Source organism: Eschscholzia californica, unplaced genomic scaffold (assembly GCF_041429995.1).
Source record: "Eschscholzia californica isolate CP2 unplaced genomic scaffold, dmEscCali1.0.p SCAF_5, whole genome shotgun sequence".
Taxonomy (NCBI): domain Eukaryota; kingdom Viridiplantae; phylum Streptophyta; class Magnoliopsida; order Ranunculales; family Papaveraceae; genus Eschscholzia; species Eschscholzia californica.
This window is the reverse complement of record NW_028238472.1, coordinates 38,812,757-38,837,572: the sequence shown is the minus strand read 5'-3', so window position 1 is coordinate 38,837,572 and position 24,816 is coordinate 38,812,757. Positions and strand designations below refer to the sequence as shown.

At 37.5% G+C, this 24,816-nt stretch overlaps 1 protein-coding gene across 3 annotated transcripts; it reads right to left on the bottom strand.

Annotated features, from left to right (window-relative positions):
- Positions 1 to 11,299: 11,299 nt before the first annotated feature.
- LOC147539073 (protein REDUCED CHLOROPLAST COVERAGE 3-like) lies at positions 11,300 to 24,542 on the bottom strand. 3 transcript variants are annotated; one of them, XM_086639331.1, is made up of 24 exons: positions 24,191 to 24,542; positions 23,909 to 24,023; positions 23,753 to 23,814; positions 23,574 to 23,666; positions 23,389 to 23,461; positions 22,021 to 22,371; positions 21,773 to 21,831; positions 21,533 to 21,676; positions 20,687 to 20,728; positions 20,084 to 20,593; positions 19,817 to 19,971; positions 18,664 to 19,138; positions 17,956 to 18,018; positions 17,762 to 17,863; positions 16,808 to 17,107; positions 16,634 to 16,726; positions 16,438 to 16,539; positions 16,251 to 16,355; positions 14,746 to 14,879; positions 14,124 to 14,307; positions 13,706 to 13,837; positions 13,446 to 13,558; positions 13,279 to 13,360; positions 11,300 to 13,114 (listed from the first exon to the last, which is right to left on the bottom strand). In XM_086639331.1, the coding sequence occupies exons 2-24, from the start codon at positions 23,976 to 23,978 to the stop codon at positions 11,528 to 11,530; spliced, it is 5,031 nt and encodes a 1,676-aa protein (XP_086495457.1). In that variant the 5' UTR covers positions 23,979 to 24,023; positions 24,191 to 24,542; the 3' UTR covers positions 11,300 to 11,527. The 3 variants fall into 3 exon arrangements, with proteins under 3 accessions (XP_086495457.1, XP_086495459.1, XP_086495458.1); XM_086639333.1 differs by having other exon boundaries at positions 11,300 to 13,105; positions 24,191 to 24,404; XM_086639332.1 differs by lacking the exon at positions 24,191 to 24,542 and having other exon boundaries at positions 23,909 to 24,163.
- Between the last annotated feature and the right edge of the window lie 274 nt (positions 24,543 to 24,816).

The window sequence follows — 24,816 nt, the reverse complement described above, 5'->3', positions numbered from 1 at the left end:
ACTAAAAATGAATATGTTCCTTAAGTCTTTATTCCCCGGGGATTTTTTCTTTATTCCCCAGAGTCGCGGCCTAAGGCTAAAATGTAAATTTAAAAGAAGTTAGCGAAATGCTCCAGGTTAGTTATTGTGCAAGTATTTAGCGTATGCTCTAAACATATCCTCATCTCTAGTAGCATATTTCAATTTTCACTAACAAAAAATACATGTTCTAGAAGTAGAAGTTAGTGTTGACTATATACATGCTTTGCACAAAGCGTTGTTGTGGTAAGACGGTTTTTGGCACTGTTGTAGACAGTGGCAGATCCAGGATTGTTGCGGCACATATTGAAAATATTAAATGAAAATTTAAATAACAACAAATATTAATTTATTTATTTCTAATACCATAATTAGATACAAATCTATAGTTGACCACGCCGAGTTTTCATCTTCTGAAATCGCTGCATAATAACTTCGTTATCGATTAAATAAAAAAATGTCTCTTTCAACATATGTAAGCAAGATATCGCTCATCCATCCATCTCCTATTCGATTGCGTAATCTATTTTGACAATATTCATACTAGAAAATACTCTCTCTACTGTGGCAGTTGCAACTGGAAGGGTTAATGCCAATGTCAATAGCCTGTAAACCAACATATATAGTTTATCTTTCCTTTTCTCTTTCATCTTTTTTACAAGATGAACTAGCCCTTTCAATCCAATAAATTCGTTGCTAGACTGCATATCAGTTAAATAAATTTCAAATTAATCTTTAAGCACTATAAGGTCGATATTAGAGAAATCTTTAAGGTAAAATTTAGCAAGTCAGATCAATTTTTGTTTGTCAAATGCTGCAAATGAGTCGACCAGACTCAAACTAGCCAAAAAAAAATAAGCAATTCAATGTTCACTTCATTAAACGATTATTTAACTCTTGAAGTTGCATATCCACGGCTGTATAAAATAACTCGACATGGTAGTTATGTATGTTTGTGACTTTTTGAGTTTTACGTCCTGGTCGCCCTTCGCGTTATGAACATATCATCCATATTAGGAACTCCAATATTGTGTTTCTCACAAAAAGGAAATACTCCAATAAGCAAAGAAACTCAACCACTATCTCGCATATCTTGTAGTCGTAGCTTACATATTGTTACTAATTTCATAGCATTCACAATCTCTTGATATTTTCTTTGTAGTGTTTGTGAAAAATCATTTGTAATACCAAAAAATATTTTGTCAAATGATACATAAAACAAAATTGTAAGATGAATAGAATTCAACAAAATCCTTGGTTCAAATTTTTTATCAGATTTAATTTGTATCATCTGCCACCTTCTCAAGTATATTTATTATGGCTGAAAATATGTTAATCAAACTTACTAATATCTTGTGGCGTGATCTCCATCGTGTGTCACCAGCTCGTGCAATACTTGTTTCTTGATTTAGTCCTTGTCCACTAGAAAGCTCATTATTATTAAGGGTCTCATAGACTATCAGAATCTTTTTCTCGAGGAAGATCACGGCATTTTGGAGATGCCCCAAAAATATTCACAACATTAACAGTTATAATAAATAAATCGTTGATTTCTGTAAGATTTCTTGCCACAACAACTACAACTAATTAGAGTTGATAAGCAAAACAATGAACAAAATAAGCACATTCATTTTCTCTTAATATATGTGCTTTAAGACCATTAAACTCACCTCGCATATTGCTTGTCCCCTCGTATCCTTGTCCTCTCAATCTGTCTATGTTAACCCGTGTCTGGAAAAGAAGTCATCGATAGCTGCCTTAAGTGCGAGCGATGACATGCTCAATACCAACAAACCGCTCAATTGCCTCACCTTCATGCACATATCGTAATACCATAGCCATTATCTCCTTTGTAGATTTATCACAAGATTCATCAAGAGGAATAGAAAAACCCAGATTCACCCAATTCTCGAATAATTTTGCTGATAGTTTCAAATGAAATAGCATTTGAAATATCACTTCGATATTTAGGTGACACTAATTTGAGGTTTTTAGGAGCTTGTTCCATTGTGACGGCTTTAATACCATCGTTTTTATATCTCAACCATTGTAACAATTCAATAAAATTTCTTCTACTTTGAGCTTTTAGATTTGTCGTATCCCCAGAAATGGAAGACCTTGCTTAAGAAGAAAACGAACACAATCAACAAACGCATTTAAACGGATTTGATAATTTTTCCTAACTTCATCTGAATTTTTGCACAAAACTGTTTGAACATTTTGTTCTTGTCGTAATAGAGCTTCACCGCTTCTCACAACATTGTTACGAATACTATTAATTCCTCCCACATGAACTTGCAACCTTTTTTTTCCAGTTTGGAAATCCTTCACCCTCAAATGAATCACAACTGTAAAGAAATAGATAACAATATAAACAAAGTACGAATCTTTTGATATACTATTATCCAACCAATTAGCATGTTCGTTAATCCAAGCGGTGTTAGATTTCCGTGCCTTTTTTCCAAAAAGCATCAAAAGAAAAGAATGAATTCGAGGTTGACAAGGACCTTTAGTAGATATGCTTTTCGAACTTGATCTCGAATATTGGGATGATAATCTGAGATTGGAGTGCGCATTCCAAGATCTGCAGGAAGACTCGCCAAGTCTATTTTATCATGTGTATTTTTTGAATTGTTTGCTTCTTCTACTGTTGGTGATGACAATTCAATGTTATCATAAGTTTCATCTAAATTCGTGTCTTATTTTGTAAACTTTGACAAAGATTCGACATCTTTAGCTTTCTCTCTTGAATTAGTATTAAGTTTCTTAATGTTTGAAGACTCATTAATTGTACTTATTATGTTAGTACTAAAAATTGCGGAAGCTATCGAACCTATCCTAGAAATTGATCCGATTATAAAAATTAATCGAAAAGCTAAGCCAAAATCTAAATATGCGAACAAAATTAACGAAGTTCGGCTTTAAAGCCTACGTCCTCGGACGAACAAGAAATTTTTATTGAAGGATAAATGAAGACAACTCACACAACCCGCAAGTTTGTCCAAGATGGTACCGTATAGAAATTAACCTTCTATACTAGATCTTCGACGACCGAGAAATTAAACACCGCTCAAAACTATGAACACAAATTTCTCTCTCACTTGCTCTCTCTCTTTAGCTCTCTCTAAAGAAGAGTTGTTGTTGCTTGTGTTGATGTATTGTTATAGGCTCTCAATACCCCTATTTATATAATAATATAAGCCGCCTCAATTTAATCCAAAATTGGAAACCTTTCAATTTGGAATCCCAATTGAAAACCGCCTCAATGAAATTTGAAAACTGCCTCTCACAATTCTCCGCCTCGTACACAATTTGATATTCTTCAAATTTTGGACGAACACCAGGATACTCCTGGTAAGATATATCTGCTTCTTGTAACTTCATCCGACTGCGCCATATGACCATGGCTGTCTACGTACCCTTTTACAGGATCAAGCCTACCGTAGTTCTACCAACCCTTCACATAAAGTTTACCTTGTCGCCATTACGCCCTTTCGAGCAACTTAACACGAGCCAATTTGTAGCAATTCCAGGCAATGCTGAAACTTGCTACACGTCACCACTTTAGTCAACATGTCCGCGGGATTCTCATCTGTGTGTACTTTCATGAGAGAAACATCACCTTCCTCTACGACATCTCGTACAAAGTGATACCTGACATCGATATGCTTAGTACGAGCATGATGAACCTGATTCTTCGCCAAGTGAATCGCACTTTGACTATCACACCATACATCTCCGCACTCCTGCTTAATCCCTAGATCATCCAGAAGACCCCTCAACCACAATGCTTCCTTCACACCCTCGGCCATAGCCATATACTCGGCCTCTGTACTAGATAACGCAACTGTAGATTGTAACATCGATCGCCAACTAACTGGGGCACCATGTACCTTAAATACATAACCAGTAGTAGATCGTCTTCTATCTAGATCGCCAGCATAATCCGAGTCAACATAACCGCTTACCTGACATGTGTCTCCACCAAAGCACAAACCCGTATCAACGGTACCCTTCAAGTACCTCAAGACCCACTTCACAGCTTCCCAATGTGTCTTCCCCGGGTTTGCCATAAACCTACTAACCACACTGACTGCTTGTGAAATATCCGGACGAGTACACACCATAGCGTACATCAAACTGCCAACTGCACTAGCATACGGTACACGATCCATATGATCCTTCTCCACCGTAGTAGTGGAAGATTGTTGTCCCGAGAGCCTGAAGTGTGGTGCCAAAGGTGTTGACACCGCCTTCGCATTCTGCATTCCGAATCGAGAAACTACTCGTTCGATGTAACCTTTCTGACTTAAGTACAGTTTCTTACTTGATCGCTCTCTCTTAATCTCCATTCCCAGTATCTTCTTTGCAGCGCCCATGTCTTTCATCTCAAAGTCTTGACTGAGTTGAGATTTCAACTTATCTATCTCCACCATGCTTCGAGAAGCAATAAGCATGTCATCCACATACAAAAAGAGATAAATAAAGTCACCTTCGTGAAGCTTCTTGATGTATACACAACAATCATAGTCACTTCTGCGAAAACCATGCTTTAGCATGAAAAAATCAAATCGTTTGTACCATTGGCGAGGGGATTGTTTTAATCCGTAAAGAGACTTCTTCAAACGACATACTTGATTTTCTTTACCCTCAACCTTGTATCCCTCTGGTTGAGCCATATAAATTTCTTCTTCCAAATCACCGTGCAAGAAGGCGGTTTTAACATCGAGTTGTTCCAGCTCAAAATCATCGTGAGCAACAATACTCAATAGCACCCGAATAGAAGTATGTTTCACGACCGGGAGAAAATCTCATCGTAATCGACCCCTTCTTTCTGTGCATAACCCTTGGCCACTAGTCTTGCCTTATACCTTGTACCCTTGATCTCGGAAGAATCCTCTTTCTTCTTGTACACCCATTTACAACCAATAATAGACTTTCCTGCGGGCAATGGGACAACCTCCCATGTCTTGTTTTTGTGAAGAGACTCCATCTCTTCTTGCATAGCAACCAACCAACTCTCTCTTTCCTCTGTGGTAATAACTTGTTTGAAGGTGACCGGCTCGCCGTCTTCCACCGAGAGTGCATATTCAACCACATTTGCCTGCCCGTAATGCCTAAGAGGTTTGTCTGACCCTAACCTCTGTACCGGCTTATATAACCGTTTCGGCCTAGTGTGTACTGAAACATCCTGCTGTTGTTGTTGTTGTAAAACTTGTGTACCTTCCCCTTGAACCTCCTCATGATCGGGTTCATCAATTTCCTCATCCTGAGTATTAGCCTGATGCTCCACCTGATCATGATTCCTAGAAACTCGTTGGTCTTCGGCTTCTACTTCCACTACTTGAGCTTTAGTAGACCCAACATCACCACAACTAGGCACCGTAGCTTTCGCCATAGCTACAATAGATGACTCATCAAACACCACATCTCTGCTGATTACAAACTTCCTGTCTTTCGTACACCATAGCCGATAACCCTTGACTCCTGTAGCATATCCTAAGAAAATTGCCTTCTTTGCTCTATTGTCAAGTTTATTACCTTTAACATCGTAATAGGTCGTACAACCGAAAACCTTAAGTCTCCCGTAATCTGCATGTTCACCTGACCACACCTCATAAGGTATGCCGCCATCTAAAGACGAATGTGGAGACCTGTTCACAATATAACAAGCTGTAGCAACAGATTCTGCCCACCATTCTACGCCTAATCCCGAATTGGAGCGCATACATCTAGCCTTATCAAGTAGTGTACGGTTCAATCTCTCTGCGACTCCATTATGTTGAGGTGTGTTTACTACTGTCCAGTGCCTCACAATGCCTTCCTGATTACAAAACTCCTTGAATGCTCCATCCGTGTACTCGGTCCCATTATCCGATCTTAACGTCTTCAGCTTTCGACCAGTTTTGTTCTCAACCATTGCTTTCCACACCATGAATGTGTTGAATACCTCATTCTTATGTTTCAGAAAATAAAGCCAGACAAATCTCGAATGATCATCAACGAATGTAGCAAAATACCTGGAACCACCCTTGGAAGCTAACTTTGCCGGTCCCCAGACATCGGTATGTACGTAGTCTAATACCTCTTTGCTCCTCTGCTTGCTTGAAGAGAACGTTGCCCTGTGTGCCTTCCCGAACACACAATGCTCACAAAACTCCATGCAAGGCTTATTCATGTCCTTCAACAAGCCTTTCCCGCACATCAAAGATAGACCATTTTCTGACATATAACCAAGTCGCATATGCCAAAGCCTTGTAATAGCCGTTGGATCCCTTCCACTGATTCCTACTGCTACATCTCCTGTAATTGTTGTCCCTAAAAGTTTGTATAAATTACCGTAACGAGTACCTCTCATTAGCACCAAAGAACCCTTAACGACTTTTATGGAGCCATTCTCTATAATCATCTTACAGCCGTTCCGCTCCAACACACCAAGAGAAATTAGATTTTTCCGCAAATCGGGTATGTGTCTTACGTCCGTCAATGTTCTCACCACTCCATCGTTCATCTTGATCTGTATTGTTCTGAGTCTCACAGTTTTACATATACTATCATCACCCAGTATAACTGTACCACCATTTATACTCCTATAGGTAGTAAACCACTCCCTATTTGGACACATATGGTGTGACGCCCTTGAATCAAGCATCCACTTATCGGAGATCTTCTCACACACCTCTGTTACCGAGTAACATTCGCCAGGGTCTTCTAACACATATCCCGCCTCTTGCATCTCTTGTTTCCCCTTGTAGCCTTCGTTCTTTTGCTTCAACTTTCTCTTTGGACAAGCCGCTTTAAAGTGGCCAAGCTCACCACAACTAAAACACGTTTTCTTGAAAGAACCTCTAGATTTGGATATAGATTTCCCGCCCTTTCCCTTTCTCCTCTCATCACTCATCCCCTTCGTTACAAACAACCCTTGTGCTTGATCCTTGTCTACTCCACCTGACGTCATACTGCTAGTAGCAACCTTACGAAGGTCATTCGCTAATAACGAATTTCTTGTCTCTTCCATGCTTAGACTGTCACCAACAAGCATCAAAGTTTGAACAAGGTTCTCATAGGATTTAGGCAATGAAAGTAACAATATGAGAGCTTGGTCCTCATCCTCAACCTCAACATCAATATCCTTCAAATCTGAGATAATCCTGTCAAACCTATTCACATATTCCTGAATAGAAGAACCCTCTTCCATTCTACATGTGAATAATTTGGATTTTAAGTAGACCCGATTCGATAAATTTTTCGTCATGAAATTGCTTTCTAGCTTTAACCACACACTCGCCGCCGTTGTTTCTCCGTCTACTAGGAACACCACGTCCCTCTCAAGACACAACATAATCGTTGCCCGTGCTTCGAGGTCTAACTCCTCCCAATCCTCATCTGACATATCTCCTGGTTTCTTTCCCGTCAACGTCTTGTGTAATTTCAGTGAGATTAACAGATTCTTCATCTGCATCCGCCAATAAGAAAAATCGTTTTTCCCATTGAACTTCTCTATCTCATATTTCCCTGCTTTGACCGTACCACTTCTCGATCCCATCTTCTCTTCGTTCAATCTCAACAAGACTCTGGTACCAATTGTTAGTACTAAAAATCGCGGAAGCTATCGAATCTATCCTAGAAATTGATCCGATTATGAAAATTAATCAAAAAGCTAAGCCAAAATCTAAATATGCGAACAGAATTAACGAGGTCCGGCTTTAAAGCCTACATCCTCGGACGAACAAGAAATCTTTATTGAAGGATAGATGTAGACAACTCACACAACCCGCAAGTTTGTCCCAAGATGGTACCGTATAGAAATTAACCTTCTATACTAGATCTTCGACGACCGAGAAATTAAACACCTCTGAAAACTATGAACAAAAATTTCTCTCTCACTTGCTCTCTCTCTTTAGCTCTCTCTAAAGAAGAGTTGTTGTTGCTTGTGTTGATGTGTTGTTATAGGCTCTCAATTCTCCTATTTATATAATAATATAAGCCGCCTCAATTTAATCCAAAATTGGAAACCTTTCAATTTGGAAACCGAATTGAAAACCGCCTCAATGAAATTTGGAAACTGCCTCTCACATATTATTTAAAGTATCTCTCCTCCAAACACAATGAATGATAAGAGAATTACCAAAAGTGTACTTCAATATAAACCGAATTCAGCTAATAGAAGAGAAGATGAGAAGACTTGGATTTTAAATTAGTTCTTTAAACCCTAGTTTAAGATGAAGTTGGAAATTACTAAAATTGGACAGTCTTATTAGGAAGTTACCGTTGTACTGGAAACTAGAAACAGAGCCAAAAAAGGGATACACGTTTTTTTTTTTTGGAAATTGACTACGATCTACGATAGTCATTACTTTGGCATTGATACATCAAAGATGTGATAATCACGAAATTGTCGAATTCAAACTCTTACAAATAACGAGCCTATAGTCCAACTAAACTATGGCCTAAAGCCCAACAACATTATTTATACTTTAATAACCCAAGTTCAATAAACTATGGAAACCACCTCCTCTGAGAATACCTGGGACCTCCAGGATTTTGAAGTTTATGTCAACACATTGGACCACTTAGAGCATCTCCAATGGGACACTCTTACAAACACTCTAAAAATCCTAGTTGTCAAGGGCTAATAGAGATTCTCTTTCCTAAATGTCAATATAGAGACACTCTAATTGTTGTTGGTCTCCAATGGACATCTCTAAAGTGTCTATACTTAATACACATGTCCTTCTTCAATTCAATAGATAAAAAGTAGTTGAAAAGCAAGATTTTCTATTGGTTGAAAATTAAAAGTAACACTTAGAGAGTCTCAAGCAGACACTCTCATTTTAGAGTTTCTCTCTCTAGACACTTTATAATAAATGTGTCCACCTCATATTAGAGTGTCTAATAAAGTGTTCCATTGGAGATGATTTTTTAACAAAAACTCCAAAAAATCTATGTGGCACTTTAAGTGTTAGAGATTGAGTGTCCCATTGGAGATGCTCTTAGGCAACCATTTGACAAGGAATACACGTTGGTTACCGAGCCAAAAAGAAATACACGCTGGTTTCTTAGTTGTTGAGTGGGTCTCGGGGTAGATAAATGGCTATTTGACATGATAATTGTAAAAAAAACTTTACAGGGAAATTTTATTAAAGGAAAGCTAACTACACTTATGGGGAATCTAGTTTGGGTTGTGGCGGCATGTGCCCCCACGGCCCCAATGTAGACCCTTGGCTGCATACCTTAATTTTCTTTGGTATGTTTCTGGAGCTTTTTCTCTCAATCGTTCTTGACCTTCCAGGTTTTCTCTTTGTCTATAGAGGTAGATTTCTTGTTTTATCATAGTGCTTCATTAGGTCGACACAATTTGTGATTGAGAAGACAAACGTTTGTCTCGTGAAAATAGGATGAAAGAAGCAAGTCGTACGTACTTCCATCTTAAATCTTGATGCATACTATCGCATGCTGACATGGGACACAATCTAATGATATCAAAAAGTAGTTTTTGGGTATCTTCGTGGTAATAAGTTCTTCCAATCTCATTGATAAACTCTCTTCATGCTCTGGTTGAACTCGGGTAGAGAAGGACCTGCAGAAAAGGATGAAGACACTTCGACGCCCAAATAAGTGGAATATTTTTTCCGTGAAAATAGGATGAAACAAGTAAGTCACACTTTCATAATAACTCGTGATGCATACCATCGCATTTTGACATGGGATACCATTTGATGATATCGAAAAGTGGTTTTCCAAGTATCTTCGTGAAAATTAGTTATTCTGATCTTATTGATAATCTTTTCATGATCTGGTTCAACTCAAGTGGAAAAAGGACCTCAAAAAAAGGGGAAGACACTCTGAAGCCCAGTAAGTGGATTATTTTCCAGTTAAAAAAATACTTTAATGAGTGAGAATGGAGAAGATGACCTTCTATCCCTTTTTAAGACAAATTTAATATGCTTATCTAGGTTTAGGGATGTAAGGTGATGCACAAGCACGACTGAGATGATGCGATGGTGAGACACCAATTATGATGACGACCACGTGTGCATGGCCATTTGGACTATTAAGTGTTTATCTTCTGACACTTGAAGATCTTTTGACACATAACAACTCGAGTGTGAAATGTAGATCTTTAGCTTTATCTGATATTCCTCGTCATTGCTACTTCTTCGGGTAGATCGGAGCTCGCGGGGTCGAGCTTGCTCTAGATGATCTCTTTAATTTCTACCTCTGACTAGAGGAGGGCTCAGGCTGCGAGGCTGAATCAGATCCACCTTTGGTCGCAGGGTGTTCCTCCTTTGGTTATGGCTGAGTAACATTTTCTACTTCGCTTGGCACGATTCCGATGCAGCTCAGCTACCAACCGTCACGGAATAAACTTCGCCTTTCGAACTTCCCACACCGTACAAGAATTGTAACTAGCTTTACCCCTTTACTAGCGGAAGTCTCAACCTTCCCACAAGCGTAGAGGAACCATGACTACCCAGGCAAAGATCACAAGTGAGCAACAAGAGCTTGAAAGAACAAAGTACTCAATGATAGCTTGAAGGCAACTTGAACACTTTAGTACTACAACTCAAAGAATACAAAAGAGCACTAGAATGCTTGCATGCTTCCCAAGTCACTCAACTATCAAAGTCTTGGATCATTTACAAATGAGGGGGTCACCCCTTTCTACAATGCTTGGGAAATGGACGGATGGGATGTACGCACATGATTTGATCTCAACCGTCGTCAACAAAATATCTAAGATATTTAGAATGGAATACTAGACTCTTTACAAAGGCTCTCCATAAGAATCCTCTAGATAACACTAGACCAGATACAATATATACACAGGCTTCATGACTTGAGAATATTTGGTGGTAGGGTTGGACGAAGGATCTAGTAGGAGTAATTCAGGTAATATAACATACTCCGTATCGTGAAGTGAATAACACTCGAACAACCAAATGGATTCAACAAACAAATGCAACCTGTTGCCACCTACCTCAGCTATACTCGTTCTGTCTTGAAGCAGCAGACACTGTGATTTGCGGGAAGTGAATGGTGTTCCATGACGAGTTTTCGTTGGTGAAACTGGTTTTTCCAATTTCACTTTACCTTTCCTCACAATGCTTATAGGTTTAGATTTACTTGTTAATGTCAGTGTTATTGGTATGTTTTGCATTGTGAAGTCGGTTCCAAACCTACATGTACATAGTAAATATGTTATCTATCAAACAAAAGCTTTTTCATGCAACTTCTATTCAGCTAGATATATACCAACAATAAATCGATAACCAAAAGATAAAAAAGTCGTCCATTTATTAAACAGATAAGATAACAAGCTAAACATGATAAACAAGAGGTAACTCGGTGAATTTCAGTTTAAATATTCATGATTCAAGAGATTTAAGACTCGTGGGTTGCACCAGGTTAAGTCATTACCGCAACCAAACCTGGGTTTTTGTCAGCGGTACGTAGAGATTCGCTGAAAGAGATGAAAGTGACTGAAAATGACTTTGTACTGAGCCCCTCACCGAACAGAAGCACATATAGACTGCTGGGAGTAAAGCCCATTTACTGTGTTAGGGAATTGTTGTCGCTTCCTTCTCTTCTTCGTTACAACTGTGTATCCTTCTACATCACCTTTGTCATTCTTACTAACATCTGTTATGCTAGACTTGTTTTTATCTGTTGATTCCGCGTCTAACTCTCTTCTGTTTTCACTCATATATACAACTTTGATAATAGCACTGTCCCTTTCAATTGGATCTGAAAACTGTTCCGGAACTTCTTTCCTCTCTGGATCTGAAGTTTTACTTGTAGAATCCAAATTGTCGTGTACTGATTTAACAATGAAGCTCAGAAGTATCTGCCTTGCAAGCTCTGAATTTTGTGCCTTGCTGCTACCAACCCTCTCTTTTGTATCTGCGGAATTTCCTCTATCACTAATCAATGATGAATCCTTTTTCTTATCAACTGAAGAACCAGACAATACGATTGAAGCTTCCGAGTTGTCGGTGTTAGAACTGGGTTGCCGGACTTTTCCAGGTACAAATTCAGGGGCATGAGGATTCATAATTCTTGGAGAATTCCTATCTGTAATATGACTTTGGTAGTTAAGAAAACCATGTTTCATATGGAAAGTATTCCCTGTTCTGTAATATAATGGTGATCTAGGACCAAATGATAGTACTCGAGAAGCAACTGATGGAGGAGGAACTACCATAGACTGAGAGTAAACAGCGACCGAGTTGAAAGGCGGCACTAAAGGGAGAGTCCCGGGTTTGAATGGCTCTGCTTCAGCAGATAGTTTAGTACCATTATTATCCATGGGTTTTTCATCATTACAAAGGCCCGGGTTCTCTTCAGTTTCAACTTCGAGTTTTTCTACTTTATTTTCACTCTTCTTAGTAAGTTCTTCCTCTCCTGGTTTCAGTACATCAGCAACATTCTTTTCAGTTTCTTCCTCAGACGTTTCTGCTGATTCAACTTCTTTGACTCTGTTCACTTTTTCCTGCTTTTCTAACACTGGCTTTAATATTGTACCTGGGGGTGACACTGCAACTTCTTTGTAAGAAACAGACTTTGAAGTCATGCCTGTAAAAGTTGGAGTTGTTGAAGAAGCCCTATTAACTGGGTTTGTTCCCTGCAGTTTAATTTGAGTTTCTGCAGAACTTGTACGAGCTTTCAGAAATTTCTGAGGATCAGATGAATTAGTGGAAGTTGATGGCAGGTTTGTTTTCCTAACAGGGGACTTGGTGATTTTCTTGTTGGTATCTATAAACTGCGGAGGTTCAGAGCGGCTAATGTTGAGATTAGAGAGAGATGGTTTCTTTCGGCTATTCCTCCTGCCTCCAATTTTTCCCTGTAACCTCTTTGAGTTGGCTTCTTGCCAACCTTCATCTGATGTTGCTTCTATGGCTTCTTCAATAGTTGTCGTCTCAAAGTTACGTGTATCCAAGTTTTCTTGAACTTTTTTTGAAGGAAGCGGGTCTGACTTTTCTAGTTCTCGGTTTTCTTCTGCAATAACGGAAGTGTTCATCGAGCTAACATCAGACAGGGTATTAGGAAAACGATCGTGTTTTTCTTCCTTGGATCTGTCATCAATCTGAACCAACTGAGAAAACATCAGATTAAGAAAGTTGAACTCACTATTCTATGAAACAATTCCATATACTCTAAGTTTTGGGGAGTAACTTGAACTTATGGAAAATCGTAATTCGACTCCTCAAGTGTTCTGATGTGATTGAAGACACTGCTATAATCTGATTTATGGTTTACCTTTGCACGCCTATGTCTTTTCTGTGGAACTCTTCCTTTAGCCTCTTTATCTGGATTTATGTAATCCAAGAGATCTGATACACTGAGAGAGAAAGTATCAAAGACTACAGATACACAGTGCAAAACAAAAATGGTTTACCTCATAAACAGAAGTAGCATATCAGTACCTAAGGTGACCTTTTCTTGCAATAGATGCATCTGGTTTTGGAGTCCCATTTCGAGCGGCCTCTTGCTGCTCTAGGACTTTTGATTCAAAATATTCGAGCCATGCGGCAGCATCCTGAAGAGAAGTATGATCATTAGGTTAAGTTTGGGAAAATTAGCAGATACTTTCGTTTACAAACGATACAAGTATTTAGTCAAAGCAAGGTTCTTGAGGGCGAAAAGTTGGCCGGGGGAGGGAATTTGATCGTGATTTGGGGGTTACCTGAGTACGAAGATCATCTGGTCCAAGTTTCTCTTGAAGTATCTGTAATGTAGTTTGCTCGTGTTGTACACTAAGGGAGAAAGCTTCCATCAATGAAAGAGCTATGGCTATGGCATGGTAGCTTGCAGCAGTCTGTTACATAAAAAGAGTTTTACCTTAAAATGGGGTATTTTAGCAAGGCCTTGTCATTTCTTTCTAAATTCTTTATGTGTAATCTTTTACATCAAGGATGAATTCGGAGTGGACTTTTATGCAATGATCTTCTAAACCCTAAGAAAGTAGGTACTCAGTCGAAAAAGTTCTGTCCTTCAATTTCAGTTACATTTTAATTGATAATTGACGAGTCATCGCATACTCTCGAGTCTCGAAGTAGCAAATCTTCTGATAATGAGATCAATGGGGGGTGAGAGAGAGAGACCTGTATGTGGTCAGCTCCTAACAACCGTTCATTGCATTTGAGAGCTTCATGTAGATATCTAAGAGCGACGTGAACGTTTCCCATGCCCTCCTCCATCATTGCCACATTTATATATGTCGCAGCAGTGTTAGGGTGAGACAGTCCACATGTAAAATGGAGTAGATATAACGCCCGGTTGACATACCTGTCATCAGTTCACTACAACTGATCAACAGAAAAAGAAAAGCAACAACCATAATAAACTATCATTGGCAAAAGGAAGAGCTCGTACATAATTTCACCCACCCTTCTCTTTCATCTGGGAAGCTAATAAGGTTTTCCGCCGCACTAATTTAAATTTTATGTACTCGCACCACAAATAATTTCCTCTAAAAACTGTATGTCTCGAGAAAAAAATGATAACTTTTTAATTGGACCGATTGATTAGTGATATCGACCCAATCAATGAGGTAGAAATCTCCTTTATGGTTTGGACGAACTCGTAAAATTTATCGCGTTTAATTTCCTTCACTCATATTTATGAATCCGCAAACTCAAAAGACTTACATGAGAAACTCATCTCGGAGATGATCGTAATAATAAGCCAGGGAGAAATAATACAAAAGGATCATTCTTCACTTACTTGAGTGCTAACTCAATGTGTTGTAAGCGGTAGTAAAACACTGAAAGATCCCCATAGCTTTTCATTGTGTCTGGATGGTCCAGTCCAAGCTCTCTCTCATTGATATCTAAAGCCTTTTGCTGATAAATAGTTGCCTGAGGAAAGACAGTATCGTGGAAACAAAGCAAAATGTAATTACAATCATCACTCAGCTTGGCAACCATAAAAGTAATAACGAGAATGTAAACTGATTGTCCTCTTCCTAATTTGACCGTAAATGTATAAAAATGGATGAAGAGAATCAAACTAAGAGAGTCCGATGCTAGAAGCAATAAAATGTTCACGACGGGATCATGTCAAACAAAAAGTTAAGATCATTATCCTGACTTTGTCACAATGACAAGTTATGCATCACAACATGAGGACATGAAGATTCTCTAGATTAAGAAAGATCTTACGGGTTAGTTTGGAAATTGGAAGAAGGATTCATTATTTCTTGGAAACATGAAACCAACGGAAACTGGGTTGTAGGAATCATAATAGTTTTGGACGTTTCTTGGTCTATATTGAAACCAATGAGAAATCCTAGGATTATTTTTCATCTTCTCAGAATCCTTTAAAGTTTAAACACTTGGAGTGAAAATGAAATCGATTCTTAAAAAGTCGGGTCAAAGATCAAAATAGTTAGTGTTGAGAAATAAACAAGACATAATAGTGAGTTTGAAACGAGAATTTATGTGTGACAGTCAGCACCGTGCATTCAACTCATCGCCTAAATCTTATAGAAGGAAAGCACAGCAGATAAGGAACCTAAATTAAATTTCAGTCGAGAAAGTGAAGTTCTTTAATGAAATTGATCTCCTCACCACTCCAAAGAAACTAATTTGGGCTACTAGTCGTGGTTTTCTCCTTGAGAAGCTTGAGTAGAGTTACACGTGAGCCAAATTCATCCTCGAAGAATATCTTCTCGATAATTTCAGAGCGAAAACGAAAGATGGCGGCATGCCACTAACATGAAGACCTTTCGATGACGAAAAGTTCAGAAAGAAAGAAGAACTTTCAAAGAGAGAAAAGAAGAGTTAGCACTTCATAGAATCGGTAAGGGAGAAGCTTGTGTTCCAGAAGAAAATAAACTTGTGTGCTACATTGGGGAGTCAATTTGATAAAGATTTTGGATGTGAATAATATGTGGAAAACATATACACATCAGTAGAATACAATATATCCTTTAACAAAAAAAAGTAGAATACAATATATATATAGTACAAACATGTTATGAATCTTAAACACGATCTTGGCGTGATATACTATAAACTGCCCAAAGAAATAAGGTTATGTGTGTATCGATTAACACCATGCACTGATGTAACAGACTGTTTCTCATGGAATCAAGAAAACTCCTTTCCCGTGGAAATATTCTAATAGAAGTATAACTTCAAGCAGTATTGACCCGTCATTAACAGATGCAAAGAAGTAACATTTAATACATAATAAATCATAAAATGTAACCCAAAAAAATTCATTACCTGATTAAAATCTCCAGTATGGTAAAGAACTACAGCTAGAAGACTGTAGGCACTTGCTGTTGATCGATGATAAGGACCACAAACTGCTATCATCTTTGACAGAGCCTATAGAACACAAGGATTTGGTGAAAAATAGAATCTAAGTAATAATCTCGTATAAAATCAAACCATGATGCTTTGGTGGTACCTTTGTTCCACAGTTGACAGCATCCTCTAACTTTCCTTTATCCAATGCAGTTTTCGATGACTCAAGGAGTGTCCGTCCATCTGCAGAGGAGCATGTCACATGCTGTAGAGACATTCAAATAACTATATCATCTCATTCATTTTTAAACGTATCGAGTTAGAAAATAAATAAATTAGATAAATGCTTCTTATCTTACTTTGCACACAGGGATGATGCTGACAACATCCGACATCTTAAAAGGGTTAGGGGCATCCATGTCATAATCTCTTGGTATCAACTCCAATCCAACCTGGATAAAATAAAATAAAAATTAGTAAGAACCATGTATTGAACCACAGAAGTTGAAAGTATTCATTTGTGTTAACGTTACCTTATGAGAGAGCCCTCTGAAAATGGCGAACTTCCTCAAATGTTGAAACTCATCCTTGAGCTTCCAGTCAAATTTTTTGCTCAAAAAGCTTTTTAGCCAGTTCATTTTCAGCACATGATCATCAGTATGCTTTATCGAGGACCCAAGAAAGAAATTCAAGCACGAGGCTATATTTGTAGACAAATCGTCTGAGTTATCCGTGGAAGCTACCACGGCTTTAACAATGTGCTTGATTGCTCGAGTAACCATCTCGTGAATACAAAGCGACTGTATATGAGGAAGCTTCTTGGAAAGTTCAACCTGGTGTTGTAAGGTTGGGGTTAGAAACAAAAATGAAGACTGAAGAGTATACTGTACATTAAAAAGGACCTATTCCAGAAGCACACTGTCAGTATCAACCAGACTTGGTGCCAGAAGCAGAGCCCTTTAAGAAAGAGTGACAGGCGAAATGGAAATATTCAAGAGAACATAAAGTTAGAGCTTAGAAGTGTCATGGTAGTGTATAGATGTGCTTGTGTCTGATGCACGGGCGGAACACCTCTAACAGAAAATGAAATAGACGACGAGACTGAGCATAAAATAGTTGCATTTAAGGGCTTGGGTCTTTAGGAACGTTGATTAATAGCTTAGTTTAGGGTCAGGGTGAATTTAAGTGTACAATAGTAAACTGATGGTAAGTAATAAGGAAAGCAATGGTAACTTCTTCATGTGATTCCCTAACCAATATTCGGCAATCCCAAATCTGGCTTATGAATCAGAGTGATGTTTGGTGTGTGCTTGGCCATGTCACAGTCTGATGATAAGATTCTAAACCCTGTAACAGCTTTCTACTATTTGAAGTTATTCAAAAACTCCACGTGGCAGGCACATGATCTGAGAGTACGTGTAGTTTTTTGTACTAAGATAAAGGGCCGGCTCCTTATGGGCAGCAAAAAACAGAAAAGGAGTGCTTACCACATTTCCCAATGACCGCATTTGTAATCCCCTCGTATGCATAAAATCAGTTAGCGTTCTTCCATCAACTGGAGATAGTTCAAGTGATCCAAAGTCGGCAATCTACCAACAATAAGCACCTAATAAATTTTCCAGACAATTGTAGAAAATATAATTCAATTTTGATTAAATAACTCAATAAAATGAAATGGTACCAGCTTTGGCAATGCAACTTCATCGTAGTACTTGTGTGCAATCTCAAGAAGCTCACCTAATGACTGGTTTGCAATATTGAGTCACTTTTATCAGTAATGTAAGAAACAGTATAAAATAAAGGGAAGAAAGAGATGTACTGAAACATAAAAAAGTAAAGTACAATTTGCATCACAGAGATTATATTTTTATTTTTATTTTATACTGTATTTTTTTTTACCGTATTCTACCTTCATTAAATCCTACAATTTGGGATAATAAGCGATTTTTATAAGTTTGTTTTCTCAAATCTAGTACAAAACGAAGTGTTGGTCATTTATATGCAGAAGAAAGTACAATTACCTAAAATTTAATTTCATAAGAGCAAGTCATTTGAAAAATGAGTAACAGTAATATCACCATAGTATTTCTCTTCGGTTTATTTTGTTCAGAAAAAAAGTAAATGAAAATTATGGGTCTTCCCTTAAATGAAGGCATAACAAACACTCAAATATTGGTTCTTGTAGTTAGCAAGCTACCTAAGAAGCAGTGAATGAAAAAAAAATGAAATTATGGCATATTGTTCTTAATTGGGCTTTCCTGTAACGGAGAGCATTGCAATCACTATAATTTTGGTTCTTATAGGAGCAAGTTACTTAAGAAACAAGTTAATATACATAAATCAAAATATGTTAAATTAAAATCGCCAAGTTAACCACGAGAAAGCAAACCTTTTTATGAAGACCCGTTCCAGTTTCTTTCAGGCGTAGAAAGGCTGCCTCGGGAATCAATTTCCTCATTTCCCCTTCACCCTTGTTTATCTCTTCCAAATCAGTTTTTTCCCCATCACTACCCAACTTTGAGACACCCTCTCCCTTATCATCTTCGGTAGTACCACTACCTGTTGTCTCTCTCTTCTTCAACACTTTCAATTGCTTCCCTAGACCTTTGACAGCCAGTTCAGCCTTACTTCCTTCCTTTTTAGATAAATCCTCTTTTTGCAGATGTTGCACCAAACAAGAACCTAGTTCCCATCTGATTGGCCTTTCAGTAACTGCAGAACTCTCCTCTAACTTAGCCAAACTATCTTTAATTACTCTTTGCACCAAGCACCTAGCAGCCTCCGAATCATCTGAACTTCTCGAAGAATATTGACCGTCATCAGAAGTTTCATTGTTACACGACTTGTTGAGCAGAATCCTTAAGCTATAAAATATTCCAGAGGAGTGAGTGCAAATTTATAATGATGGAGAAAAGCATATATAGTATATAAGCCAGTGCTGCAGTCCACATGAAGAACACATAGAAATTTCCTTAGATTTCACGAATAATTGAGTGGCTATCGATCCTGTTAAGATGAGATGGATTTTTTTTTTTTTTGATGCATTTTGTAGCTACTTGCAATCTTTATTTCATTTCTCTGACTAAGTAGCTAGTTAAGATCTTAAAATGTATTGATTCAATGTAAAAAACCACAAGCATTTGAATCTGTCTCCCTAGGTTATGCACTTACGTGCACATAACAAATTGTTTATATTCATTTTACCATAGACTATAACTATAATAACAATATTTTTCATTTGTTGCGAAGTCGGAAATTTAGAAAGTTATAGTTCAGCATAGAATCCGTCTTTAAAGATTATGCACACATAATAGGACCCACCGATGTCGATTTTCCACAATTCTATAATCGATAGTATAACAAATTTATCAAAAATAACCTCAATTTCTTAGTTATAGGCCTCAATCTGCAATTGTATTGCCTATATGTTACCAAATCTAATCTTGGGTATTCAACACTATTTTGCTAATACAGTAAAAATACAACAATTGTTTTATATATAAGAATATTTTACAAGTACTAATATGATAGTAATTGCTTGCCTGTTAATATTCAGGGCATTGGCACCTCCATCTGGTTGATCATCAATGTTGATATCTTGAGCTGTCAAATTTGTTTTCTTGCCATCACCCTTGACTTTAACAGTAGCAATATATCCACAATACTTGACAACAACGGTTCCCAGTGTTGGTGTATCCTGAAAGGTTATTAAGTGCTGCTCAATTTTCATAGTATTGGTAAGAGAATCTTGGACTATCTTATCCCTTAACTAGTAAAAGAGAATACAGTGCAGGTATAAGAACTCTTACGTGAACAACTACATTTTCGTCTGCAGTAACCCCTTTAAGTAGGTTCCTTTGAGCCACCTCTTTTGGGGACATACAGAGTGATGGGCTCTCGTCGAGATTATCTCCATAGACAGTATTGTCCCGCTTCACCGTAATATATAAGTCTCCAATTCGATCTTCATGTAGGAGTTGGCTTTGAGGATCTTTAAACAGATTTTTTGAATGTAAGAGTCGACGAATTGCTGAAACAGCTTTAACAATTGAGACATCTGTGAAAAGACTGTGAAGCAAGAAGGCCTTTCGATCTCGAATAAGTCTCTCGTCTTCAGTTTTGCATGGAAGACTTGCCAAAATTGAAAATTCCGAAGCCCAAGGCCGTTTGTCATGTTTTGAGCTATGTCCATGACCACCGCCATTGCCACCCCAGGTCTGGTCTTCGGTTGCAAATGTTGGAAACTTTGATGGAGATTCAAGAATAGTTGGAGGAACAAGCCATGTATTTGCACGAAATCCATATGGTAGATTACCAAACTACAAAACACAATAAATATGTTAGTAGAATTTTTCTAAGATTGCGAAAGAAACCCATGAATTACAAAATTCTAACGAAGTTTCACAAATCACCTTATTGTGTTCTACAAAAGCTTTCATTAACGATTCATATGCCTGCATTAAAACACAGAATGTCAGATAAAACTAGAAGATAAAAGCTAAATCTTGTTATTTATCTGAATCTATTATAGTTGCAAAATCTGGGGGTGTCAAATACCGTCTCACTTCTCGACCATGTTAAACATTTGTTAGGCGCCCATGTAGAACGATAACATGACCTAAGATCCAACCCGAGATTTTTTTTTTGGTACACATCTTGGTTTTGTATTGCCGTGAGATTCTTTTTAGTTACTTCTAGTTTCCTTCTCTGACTATCAACATTTAAATACTTTTTGACTTCTTTAACAAAATTTGAAAAAAAAAACCCCTCTAATCTTTTTAACCAATCAACTTTGAATATGAGTAATGCTAGAAGAGGTTACAAGTCAAAGCCTACTCCAGACTTACACGAAATCAACAGTCTTCATTTACGAGTCAACTCTTTGTCTCACTCTTGATGGACGGTTGATTCTTATTTAGGTCTGAGGTAGGTAGGTCTACTTTTGTAGCCTCTTCTATCATTTTATTGTAAAGTTCGAGTAGTGCTAGATGAGGCTACAACCTACAAGTCAAAGCCTATTCCAGACCTACACGAAATCAACAGTCTCTATTTTCGAGTCAACTCTATTTTTCTCTCTTGATAGACTTTCCACTCTCAATAAACGGCTGATTCCTATTTAGGTCTGGTGGGGTGGGTCTAATTTTGTAGCTTCTTATATCATTTTCGGATGAATAATACTTTATCTATAAAAACCCCTACTAGGAAACAATTAATAGTAATGTATGAAATCAAATTAGGTGTAAGAGAGAAATACAAACATTTGCGAAGCCTCGACTAAGCTGCTGAAGAAGTTCCACAAGGGAGTAACTTTCAGTGAACTTATTGCAGGAATTGCTACTGTTACTGTAAAACCCTCTCACAGAAGCAACTACTTTTAGCACCTTCCCATTGCAAATCTTAACCTTCACCCAATGAATATCATAACAACAAAAAAATAATTAAATTCATCTTAAATAAATAAACCCAAAATAAACAGAGAAAATCAAATAAAAAAAAACCTGTAATTCGAAATAGTCACCCTCACGCTTATCTTCAAGATGATCAAATCTCTTCAAGACTGCATAATAGAAATAAAAGGAACCACTTATAAATTAAAAACAAACAGGTATTCACTTATATATATATATATATATATAGAGAGAGAGAGAGAGAGAGAGAGAGAGAGAGAGAGAGAGAGAGAGAGAGAGAGAGAGAGAGAGAGAGAGAGAGAGAGAGAGAGAGAGAGAGAGAGAAGAAGTAAACCCACATAGAATAGGAGGAGTGAGATGGGAAAAAGAGAAGAAATCATAGAAATTGGAGAGTTTGGGTATAGGATGAATGGCTTCCATCCCAAATTTCTCTGAAATAGCAGAAATCTCTTCTTGTTGTTGTTCAGGTGAAGAAGTCTCAAATTGAGATTGAAGATCTTCTCCATTAGGATGGTTTTTGGAGAAGCTGTTTTTGGATTTGGGTTTAGGTTTAGCTCCTTTGAATCCATTTCCCTTTTCAGTTGCTCTGCCATCTCTCTGTTGTTGTTTACCGAACAAACTAGTGCAAGCAATGATGTCCAAAAGCCTTCGTACGTGTGCCACCGCTTGCTCCTCCTCGCTGTATTCCTCTGCATATATAAAATTTCCCTCCCTCAAATTAACAAATAGATTCAATATCTTGAAATGTCCGCAGGACATTTTGTCTTCAATATCTTGAAACGTCTCCAAATTTTTTTATCTATAAACCTTTGAAATATCTATAAAGACATTTTATCTATGGTAAATGTCTTGAAATGCCATAAAATGTTTTGAAACATCCACGGAACATTTTGTCTCCGAATATCCACTAATGTCCTAAACCACTACCATCCTCTAAAAGTCATTATATACATGATGATACATTATGGATATTATAAATCGTGAATTAAATAAACTTAATAACTAAATGTGGCGGTTTTATCAGCAACGGTCGAGTGGTGCACGGTCGAATGTCTGTTTCGTGTCATGCACGAACTGTTGGGCGTAGTGTGTTCTCAGTCCTACCTGGTCAGAGATAAAAGATTTGAGAGTTAATAATCTCAAGTCTGCCACGCCCTCTGTAGACTCGTGATGAGTCAACGCAACACTGCTCGAGTAGTGGTTGTCCGTCTTCGGGTTGAAATTACTTGTTCGCCCTTACAATCTCTTTCCACTATAGAGTGTGATTGTTATATATATCCATATAATAATTTTCATCTAGTACTATTATTTGTATAATGGGTATAAAAACCATTTAGCGTAGATCAACAGTGAAAAACTATTGTTTTTCTTATGGTATAAGGGAACTCATAGATGGAAAAATAGATAAATAGTCGCATTTCACATTAAAAATGTGTTCATTTATGATTCCCGTTACAATTAAATATAATGAATGTCATCTTATATCAAGAAGTTTAATCAAAGAAAAATGTTATTTGGCCCGAGTTTCTTTCCTCAAAATTGGCCTAAGGCTGACGAGGCATATTCTGATCGGAAAATAAGCATGACTTGTCAATTTTTGCGCACGGAAGAGCAAAAAAGTCAGCCAAATAGCGCCATTGTTAATCAAATTATGGATACGAACTAAACTTATTTAAACACACATTTGGTAAGTTCTGCCAACTTACCTTCAATTATAGTTAGCAAGCAAGGTTTTAATGAAACAACCTCAACTGTATCACTTAATCTTCTTCCTCTAACCTAAAAAGATAATGTTCAAATTAGAGATATACTAAAATAAACACTATACTTTTATGTCCACAAAATTATAATTAATTTATTACTAATTAATAAAACAATAGAAAAAACTCACTTCATGAGACAAAGAGTAGTTTGTAAGATGGCATGTCTCCACATTAACAGCCAATAATTTTCTCACATCAAGTATCTTATCAGTTGATATTCCCTACAATTACCCACATTCAAAATAGAATTAATTGGTTAAAATATCAATTAATTTTATTAAAAGATTAAAGTAAAATAATATATCACCTTGAGAGTAATTTGAGAATCATATGGAGTAATAACAATTATGTCAAGAATGCTAGGCACAACTGCAAGAAGAAAGATATGGAAGAAAAAAAATTAAAATTGTTTAGCATTAAAGTATATATATATAGTGTTATTAAGGTAATGGGGGTTCTTGACCTTTTTCTTCTTTTTTCTTTTTATCTCCTTTGATCTTACTACCCTTTCCTTTGCTTGATTTTGGTGCCATTTCTAGCTCCTACACCTTTGAAGAACTAGCTATGTGGAAAACTCTCTAAAGTATGTAAATAAGATTGTGAGACCAAATAATAATAAAGTTAGTAGAATAACAAAACTATAGAGAGAGATGAGAGAGAGGTGAAAAGGGGAGGGGGAAAGAAGACAGTGTAAAGAGATTTTTGAAGAGGATAGGATAAGGGGGTGAAGGGGTTTTGGGGTTACCTTCAGTTAGATTTTTGAAGAATTCTGACCTCTCATTGTTGCTTGGGTGATTGCTCTTCTCTCTATCTATCTCTCTCTCTTTTTGACTTGCTCTCTCTCTAGAGAACATGTGATGTGGTTTAAAAAGCAAAAGGCCATGCATTAAGACAAATAAAATTGGCTGAAATGCTAGTTGGCCCGAAAATGGAGCAGACCACGTACAGAAAGCTGATGTGGTCAGGTCTCGTTGATCCAGACATTTGAAGAAAAAAACACTAAGACCAATGAGAGACGACCTCATCAGTTCTTGGCCTAAGGTCCGCCTCCATTTTCGGGCCAAATAAATTGAGTAGGTTGAGTGCCACGTAGATGCAGGAGAAGAATGGCTGAGTTTAACTGGTTTTATAAGACATTAGCACTAGCCAAATTGATTAATGATCAACTAGGGAATGTGGACTTTGGACAAAAAAAAACTAGGGAACGTGGAACATCCTCATGGAGTGTTACCGAATTTCTGTTGCTGCAAATAGTGCATGTCATTACCCCACTCCAATTTTACACGAACTCATATAATATGTCAAAAACATCACCATGTCTAGTGTTGAAGAAGACAATCTCAGTAACATTGGGCATTGTCCTATATCTTG